The sequence below is a fragment of the Lepisosteus platostomus genome, chromosome 14 (genome assembly GCF_059453375.1).
Source record: "Lepisosteus platostomus isolate fLepPlt1 chromosome 14, fLepPlt1.hap1, whole genome shotgun sequence".
NCBI lineage: Eukaryota > Metazoa > Chordata > Actinopteri > Semionotiformes > Lepisosteidae > Lepisosteus > Lepisosteus platostomus.
In genome coordinates, this window is record NC_142624.1 from 1,757,459 (window position 1) to 1,766,214 (window position 8,756).

At 55.8% G+C, this 8,756-nt stretch overlaps 1 protein-coding gene across 3 annotated transcripts; it reads left to right on the forward strand.

Moving 5' to 3' along the window:
- Positions 1-544: 544 nt before the first annotated feature.
- On the forward strand, positions 545-8,315 carry kctd17 (potassium channel tetramerization domain containing 17). 3 transcript variants are annotated; one of them, XM_088606334.1, is made up of 7 exons: positions 545-1,127; positions 3,628-3,736; positions 4,260-4,351; positions 4,694-4,792; positions 5,045-5,170; positions 5,778-5,906; positions 7,002-8,315. In XM_088606334.1, the coding sequence occupies exons 1-6, from the start codon at positions 705-707 to the stop codon at positions 5,859-5,861; spliced, it is 933 nt and encodes a 310-aa protein (XP_088462460.1). In that variant the 5' UTR covers positions 545-704; the 3' UTR covers positions 5,862-5,906; positions 7,002-8,315. The 3 variants fall into 3 exon arrangements, with proteins under 3 accessions (XP_088462460.1, XP_088462461.1, XP_088462462.1); XM_088606335.1 differs by having other exon boundaries at positions 548-1,127; positions 4,697-4,792; XM_088606336.1 differs by lacking the exon at positions 5,778-5,906 and having other exon boundaries at positions 548-1,127.
- Positions 8,316-8,756: the final 441 nt, after the last annotated feature.

Below are 8,756 nucleotides of genomic sequence, written 5' to 3' on the forward strand. Positions count from 1 at the left end.
GCAGCTGTCCAGAGTTTTATTGCTCTCCGCGCTGGGGCAGAAATATAAGAGCTCTGTGCCACTGGGGGTGAGGGTTACCGTGCCTTAATCATCAATAGGCCGTGAGAAAAGCAAACAATATATCTTATGAAATTGAAGTATAAAATGAAAGTTATCGCAGTTTAGTTGTGTTAGAAGGTGATCCAGTATGTTTATGAACTCAGTTGAATTCAGAGTTTTGGGAAATATGCTGGGGACACAGGTGTCAATCGTAAAAATAAAAATAACGAACAATTAAGCATGTAATTGGAAATCCAGAAATGCAGAGATCACCAGGGACAGCAACGGTGAACCGTCTTCATGGACAAGAGCTGTATAAATTAAGGTACTCGCTGGATTTGAATTATGAATGACGAGATGCTCCCCTTTAGAAATCGGCGATTTGGGGTGACTGCTCAAGCCTGCACTCGACTGCACACAGGAAACCCCGATTTACACGACGGCGTTCCCAGTGGGGAGCCTACAGACCCCACAATGCACCGCGCACGGGCTGTTTAAAGACTACACTTCCCGTCTGCGCATGCACGGCACGGGGAGGAGGCGTGGGGCGAGGAGAAGGAGGGAAAAAGAGAGAGAGAGAGGGAACCAGGGGAGAAAGATAGATAGAAAGGAAGGAAGGAAGAAAGAGGGAGCCGTGAGATTTTTGTCTCGGGAAGCCCGTCAAAATGGCAACAGAGGAGAAGCGGAGCGGGGGGTGCCGGCAGCAGCAGCAGCGCGCGGCGGAGGCTGGGCCCCCCTGTGCGTGTCATAGCAACAGCAACAACAACAACAGCAACAGCACCGGTACCGGCACCGGCACCGCCACCGCTGCGGGCGACCCCGGTTCCAAAGCGGACGGCGAGGTCTGCGACACCGCGCCGGCGACCCCGACCTCGGTCTGCCCGGAGCCCGGGAGCGCCGGCCCGGACTGCGCCTCCCACGATACCGGGACCGCCGGGACCGGCACCAGCGGCCCCAACGGCAGGGGCAAGTGGGTCCGGCTGAACGTGGGCGGCACCGTGTTCCTCACCACCCGCCAGACCCTGCTGAAGGAGCAGACCTCCTTCCTGTACCGGCTGTGTCAGCATCAGGACCTGCACTCCGACACGGTGAGGTGGGGCGGATCGGGGTGTTGGGGGGGGTATCTGACCTTGTCCCGACCCGTCCCGACCCGGGCTGTGTCCCCATCTTCACCTCGTAGCGCAACGTGACACACGACAAAGACAATCACATGCGGTCTCGGGGCGTGGGCGTGGGGGTGGGCTCCGGGTTCCCTCCGGCCTGCTGCCCCGTGACACACACACACACTTGAGTTTCTTGTGTCTCGGGCTCAGCTGCTCGGTGCTCGTGATTAAGATCTGGGTGTGCGTCTGCTCCCTACATGTAAGAACCGTTTGGTTGTGAACTCCGAGGATCTCCTCCTGCTTCCTGAAGGGAAACCAGGGTGTCCGCCATGGCGACAATTCGGAATGGGGTCCAGCTCTCGTTCCACACCCCCGCCACCCTCCGTGTAAAGACCTGCCTCCTGTTCTCTGTTTCAAACGGTATTCCACACGGTTTCAGTTCCCACCTGGCCAGCAGCGGGTGTTACTCTGCTGGCTCTGAAGGAGTCCGCTGGATTCACCTGGTGGGTGACTGGGAGGGTTCTGGATAGTGGTTTCGGGTCCACCCCCCGTCTTCTCCGCTCAGCTCTAAAGAGTCTGCTGGTCTCTTGGGTCGCCTCTCTTTAGAAACCAGATCCCCTCGAATTTCATTTGTGGCTTCTCTAGTTTGCTGCTCACCCCTAATCGCCCTTCCACGCGTGTCTCCAGGAGAGCAAGCTGGGAAAAAAGACAGATTCCTAGTGCAAGAAATTGTATCTGGCCAATGAAGTGAACTCCTCTTAAATCTGCAGGTTTCACCTCCAGTGTTGACTCGTTCACTTAACTGGACTGGAATCCAGGTCGTTGATATAAACTGGGAAGAGCTGAGGGCCCCTGCTCCCCCTAACTCCATCATCCCCATCCCATCGAGGCTCCTGGAGATGGACGTTCATCGAGACCGTTGTTGCTCGTTCAGAGACCCCCAACAAGACCCCTCTCTGGAGCTGGCGCCCTCCCTGTGGGTGGGCTCTGCCTGAGCGGTTCTCCAGTCCCGGGTGCGGGCCCTGTCTCGGGGTGCGGTCTCAGCGGCGTCTGAGCGACGCCTCTCGTTTCCTGGAGTCCAGCTGGCGAGCTCCCGCCGGGCCTTAGTGACCTTAGGGCTTCTCCCTCTTGTGTTTAACACAGACCTGAGTGCTTCCGCTGCCCGGGGCTGTGCTGCTGCCTCCTTCCTCGGCGAACACCTGAGCTGAAACCCTTGTTTTGCACCTCGGCCCGCTCCCTGGCGTGATTAGAAAGGTCCCGTTTGTGTCTCGGAAGGATGTTTGTTTATTTTTTTTTAGCCTCCTTTCGGTCTATCTCCTGGGCTTCCCCGATACGCCTTTAGCCTGAGCGCACGATAAACTGCGCTCCTCTCCTCTAACTGGATCCTGCTTTATTGCTGGATTATTTTACGAAGCTCTTTCTCTTCCCCTCTTTTCCTTTCCGAGTTAGGTGCGCTCAGCTGTTTGGGGAACCTGTTTTCGTCCCGCTTGGGATAAATGTCTTGTGCTTCAGACCAGACCTGTTTAAACTGTGGCCTTCGATTTTAGCCCCTGCCTTATCCTCTCTTAAGCTTCGCCTCTTGCTTTCGAACTCTGCTTTCCTGAAATTCGAAGCTTTTGGTCCCACCTGAGTCCGTGCGGTCTCTCTCTCTCGTGCCTGCTCTCTGGCTGCGTGCAGAAGGCCTGTTGCCGTGCGTGTGTGTGCATGTGAGCGCGTGTGTGGAGGGGATCTGCGGCGCAGTCCTGTCCTGCAGGCACAACAGCCGAGAGACCAGAACAAACAGGCCCTTTTCCCAGCAGCTGATCTTATCGCTGGGGTTGCTGTTCAGGAAGCGCTGTGCGGGCCCTCCAGACAGGGCCGTTCCACTCCATGGCTAGGAGCCTGCTCTTGGCTGCGGGGGACAGCTTTTACAACCGAGAACAGGCGGCAGTTCTGTACGCAAAGGGCGGTGGGAGTGGGGAACAGGCTTTCTTTCCGGAAACGGCTGGATCGAAGGTCTGGTTCAACCAGTGGGGAGGGTGCAGGGGTCGGTCACACACGGGCACAGACACAGCCGTATTCCCGGGAGTCGGTCACCCTGCCCGCACCAGCGCGTCTGTGGACAGCGGGAGAGCAGGCTCTGCAGGGAACCTGCCGAGCGGAAACAGGACCGGCCAGTACCGGTTTCTCCTCGCGGGGTGCTGGACTGGCATCTTGACCCTGCGTGCTGCAGCAGGGTGTGAGTAAAGCTGGGGAACCTCTCGCAGACGCCCCCCTTACCTGAGCGTCAGTGGGGTGTATGATCGGCTGTCCTGGGCTTGTCTGGCATCCCCCAAAACCCACCCTCCTCCTCTTCCTCTGTCACCCTACACGCAGGTCCCCAAAACCCTTTTTCCTCTTCCTCTTCCTTGTTTTCCTGTCTAATAAGAGCAAGGAGCAGGCAGGAGAAGCACCTGTATTTGTCTGTCGATTAGTCTGACACTAATTCGGCTCCGTCTGTTCACAGGACGAGACCGGGGCGTACGTGATCGACAGAGACCCCACCTACTTCGGCCCCATTCTCAACTACCTTCGTCACGGCAAGCTGGTGTACAACAAGGAGCTGGCCGAGGAGGGTGAGGCCTCCCTGCTCTCCGCTCTGCTGCCTTCCTGGAAGGGCGAACACGCTCCCTGCCTTAGTGGCAGACAGGGGCTGCTTCTGTCCTGTAATAACACACTGTTAACGAACCGTCACTGTTCACAGACCACAGACCAAGAGTCCCGCTGAGCCTTTGTAACTGTTCCTACTCATAAGAGCTTGTTTCGGATCCGTAGCTCAGCTGTGATTTCCAGGCTGTAGGGGCTCATCCTGGACTGGGACCCTGGCTGTGATCTCTGGGATATAGGGGCTCATCCTGGACTGGGACCCTGGCTGTGATCTCTGGCCTGTAGGGGCTCATCCTGGACTGGGACCCTGGCTGTGATCTCTGGGATATAGGGGCTCATCCTGGACTGGGACCCTGGCTGTGATCTCTGGCCTGTAGGGGCTCATCCTGCACTGGGACCCTGGCTGTGATCTCAGGGCTGTAGGTTGCAGGCTGTAGCTGTCTTAAGAATGTGTGAGATTTTTTTTTAAGTGCTGTTTGTTTGTTTTTCCAGGTGTTTTGGAGGAAGCCGAATTCTACAACATCACGCCTTTAATTAAACTAATTAAGGAGAGGATTCAGGAACGCGACTGCAAGGCGACGCAGGTGAGCCGCCAGGACGTCCTTGACACCTGAGAACCTTTCTAGTTCCCCGTCCTCCTCGACGCTGCTGTCTTTCCTACCCCCTGTCTCTGTGTAAGTGTGGGTCTGGGGTTGGAAGGCCGGACAGTTCCTGTGTTTTAACACCCCGGAGATCTCTGTGGATGTTAAAGAACCCCACTTCGTTTTAGGGGACCTTGTTCTTTCTGAAGAAGTGTCACTTAAGTGTTTCCTTCATTTCCCCCTCTCTCTCCCTCTCCCATTCCTTCTGTCCGTTCTCCCCTCCCACCTCTCTCCCATTCGTCCTCTCCCATCTCCTGACTCTCCTCTCTCCTCTCTCCATGCCAGCAGATTCCTCCCAAGCACGTGTACCGGGTGCTGCAGTGCCAGGAGGAGGAGCTGACCCAGATGGTGTCCACCATGTCCGATGGGTGGAGGTTCGAGCAGGTGGGTCCTCTCTGCGTGTGTGTGCAGTGCTTGTGCCTCTAAAGGGTGATCCGTTTCCATTCTTTTGTTGCTGGGTCTTCATTCGTGAATTCATCACTTGATTTTTTTACTTAACCGGGTTTTAAAGACAGCTCAGGGGTTCATGCCTGGGCTGGACCTGGACGGGTTGGGGCAAGACCAGAAGCCTTTTGGATTGCGGTGAGCGCTGTCTCGCACCCTGGCCCAGGCCCTGACAACTGCCCTGCATTGCAGATGGTGAACATCGGCTCGTCCTACAGCTACGGGACTGAGGACCAGGCGGAGTTCCTGTGTGTTGTGTCCAAGGAGCTGCACACCTCTGGAGGGGGGGCAGGCCCAGAGCAGACCCACAAGACCAAGGTAGGAAACTGGGGACTGGTTGGGAGGAATGTGCTGAGTGCGATTGCTCTGGCCTGGCTGGAGGGACTGGTTGGGAGGAATGCTGTGTGTGATTGCTCTGGCCTGGCTGGGAGGGACTGGTTGGGAGGAGTGTGCTGGGTGCTTTTGCTCCGGCCTGGCTGGAGGGACTGGGTGGTAGGAGTGTGCTGAGTGCGATTGCTCTGGCCTGGCTGGGGGGGACTGGTTGGGAGGAGTGTGCTGAGTGCGATTCCTCTGGCCTGGGTGGGGGGGACTGGTTGGGAAGTGTGATTGCTCTGGCCTGGCTGGAGGGACTGGCTGGGAGGAGTGCGCAGTGTGCGAATGTGGTGCACAAGCCTTTAGTTTTGGCCAGAGCTAAGTTGTTAGGGGAGAGCCTTTCACTGTTGCACCAGTGTGCGATACCATACGGCGTCTCCCCTTTCACCCTCTGATCACTGTGCAACGCCAGTTTCCTTCCCCACTCGCACCTCCCCAGCAGGTAAGATGGCAAGAAACACAGGACATGGTTTGGCTCTCCTCAACCTCTTATACTCCGTCTCGACTTCTCTTTTAGTTATTTTTTTCCTTCTTTCTCTTCCCGTTGGCAAAGCCCCCAGGAGTGCAGGAGGAAGGAGCGAGGGAGGAGACGGAAGGGGAGGGAAGTGCCCAACCGAACGAGTGGATTAGTGATTAAAAATATATTTGCGTGTTACAAAAAATGAGGCGCTGTTCTTTCTTGGTGAGAAAAACCCCAGTCTTGTGGTTGTTGTGCTGGTGGTGGGTAGCAGTAGGTCTAGAAGTGGTGTGCCACATGGTGTGTGTTGGGGGATCCTGGTGTAGGGGGCGCTCTTATATATCCACACAGGCTCTCTGTCTGTCAGCACTGCTTTGTAATACAGCTGTAAAACTGTATAGCCTTCCCCTCTCTCTCTCCCAGTCTCTCAGCTCTGACCACTAGCCCACACTGCCTCCCTCCCTCTCTCTCCCAGTCTCTCGGCTCTAACCACTAGCCCACACTGCCTCCCTCTCTCGGCTCTTGACACCCTTGACCTCGCAGATTTGAAAAGATGTACCAGCGCTGTGGCCTTTTCATTGTCCCTGAACTGAGAGAATGACATCGGTCGTTTTCTCTTCGTGCGGTCGAATGTGTTTCGAGGCGCGCGCTCCGATTCAGCATGCAAGGCTTGTTCATAAAAAAAAAAAGAAGTCTGCGGGCCCTCGGGGCTAGATTCACTCCGGTAGTGTGCCATCTGCGTCGCAGCGCAGAGACCTTCGCACTCCGAGCTGAGCCCTGCTCCTCTTCACCAGCAGAGCCCATGGGCCATCGCAGCCCAGCTGGGCTTTAATTTCAGGTGTTCCCAATGAGACCCTGAACAAAGTGACAATGCGGAGCGCTCCGTTCAGCTCTTCTTGCCTGTGTTGTGTCTCTTCGGGGTTTAAAGATCTCAGAAAAGACGGGAGAATAGCGTCTTCAAGAAATGGGCCTGAGCTCGGGTGTGGTGTGGAGTCGTTTCGCTGTCCGGCTTTTAAGAGAGGCGTCCAGACGGAATTCCGGAACTGTTTTTTCTCCGTGGGGCAGCGGGGATCCACGTGCCCGTCGGTCCGCAGTCTCCTCGCCGAGAGGAGCACCGAATTCTGGGATGGCGGTGTCTAGGAGTAGCTGTCAGTCACGGCAGCAGCTCAAAACGCGTTCTCACGTGCCTCTCTCTCTCTCTCTCTCTCTCTCTCTCTCTCTCTCTCTCTCTCTCTCTCTCTCTCTCTCTCTCTCTCTCTCTCTCTCTCTCTCTCTCTCTCTCTCTCTCTCTCTCTCTCTCTCTCTCTCTCTCTCTTGCAGCTTTTCCAGATCCACGGGCACAGGGTGTAGGATGTAGGACTGTTTTCCCCAGTGGAGTCGTGCGCTGTCGTTCTGTCCCAGGCCCACCCTTCAGCGAGCCGGCTGCGACCGGTGCCCTGCGGCGCGTCAATAGCAATACAGAACATCGGGTGCCTTGATACCAAGACGACATTGCCGTGTCGGAAACCGGAATTGTGCGTATTTATTATTTGTACTTTAATTTGCAAGACGGTCGCTTTGGGGACCCACCTCGGAATCTTCTCCGCAGGTTGTAAGGTTGTGCGCGTGTATCGATGTTTTGCGTGGACAAATCTCGAGATGCAGACTGGGAACCAAAGACACATCTTCCAGCCTCCTGGCCCAGGGACAGTGTACCTCGGCTGGGCCAGTGCTGGCTCTCCATCGCCACCTCCTGGGCGGCGGGCCACCATCCTGCACCTGCAGTGTATCCTCCCTCTCCAGCAGTAGGAGCCAGGTGTGTACAGTATCCCCACTCTGTGCGTCGACGCCAGGTCTGTTTACTGTAAACATTTTGCACCTGGTCGGAAACCCGTAGGGCTTGGGCGTACCTGCACACCTGTCGTGCATGTACTGCTTTCCCTGCACTCCCGGTGAGCCTCAACGGTCAGGATGGGTGCCGCCCACCCTGGTCTGGAAAGCTCTAATAAGTCTTCCAGGTCTCCCTTAACTCATCAATTTCTGTACAGACCTGGAACACGTGGCGTCTGGTCGAATGAGCCAGTTAACTGTCTCTGTTCAGTCGGGACGGGCCTGAGGTCGCCAAGATCTACAGGGGTCGTGGGATTTCCGTGTAGGAGGATGCTGCTTTGTTGCATCAGACCTCCTGCTTCGATGGTCACAACAGGACTGTTCCAGGCGTTTAGAAACTGGTGGTTTCAGGGTCACCTATTAAATCTGTGGGACCGGGGCTCCCCAGAACCAGGGGCTATGTGTGCATACTTTTAGATCTAGTGAGGGTGGGGCTCACTGGCCGAGGACAGACTGCCAACACTGTGGAGTTGCAATAGGCAAGAGATCCGAGGAGGTCGCTCCTCTCTCGAACCGTGGGTGCAGACTTGGCCTCAGACAGTTCGCCAGCACATCCACCAGCCGAGCTGGACATTTCCCGTCTTACTCTGTGATCATTCTTCTGCCTTCCTAGTGCATTCATTTCAGCGGTGCTTCCCTGATACCAGGTGCAAAATCGAAAGAGAAAAAACTTTTTTAATTTTTTTTCCACTTTGTAAAATGTTTTTTTTTTTCCATGTAAAATGTTTAGTTGCTTGTCTTAAATATTACACTGTCATGGATGCACTCTGTCGTTCAAGCAGTTTTTGTCACACTTCCTTTTGCGTTTGCCTCATAGGGTTGGTTCAGGTCCTTAAATCTGTCACTTCACCCCCAGATGCATGTGTGCAAGATCGGGTTATGCTGGGACTGGGAAGAGGGTGCTGTGTGTGACTGCTCTGGCCTGGCTGTGGGGAGTGGTTGGGAAGAGTGTGCTGCGTGTGACTGCTCTGGCCTGGCTGTGGGGAGTGGTTGGGAAGAGGATGCTGTGTGTGACTGCTCTGGCCTGGCTGTGGGGAGTGGTTGGGAAGAGGGTGCTGTGTGTGACTGCTCTGGCCTGGCTGTGGGGAGTGGTTGGGAAGAGGATGCTGTGTGTGACTGCTCTGGCCTGGCTGTTGGTATCTGGGTCTCCTCCTTCTCACTTCTCCCAGTTCTTGACCAGTGTTTCTCTCTCTGGTGCTGGGCTGT

Coding starts and splice junctions, on each gene's coding strand:
- kctd17 (XM_088606334.1), top strand. CDS start 705: ATGGCAACAGAGGAGAAGCGGAGCGGGGGGTGCCGGCAGCAGCAGCAG. Junction 3,737..4,259: donor CAAGGAGCTGGCCGAGGAGG/GTGAGGCCTCCC, acceptor TTGTTTTTCCAG/GTGTTTTGGAGGAAGCCGAA. Junction 4,352..4,693: donor GCGACTGCAAGGCGACGCAG/GTGAGCCGCCAG, acceptor TCTCCATGCCAG/CAGATTCCTCCCAAGCACGT.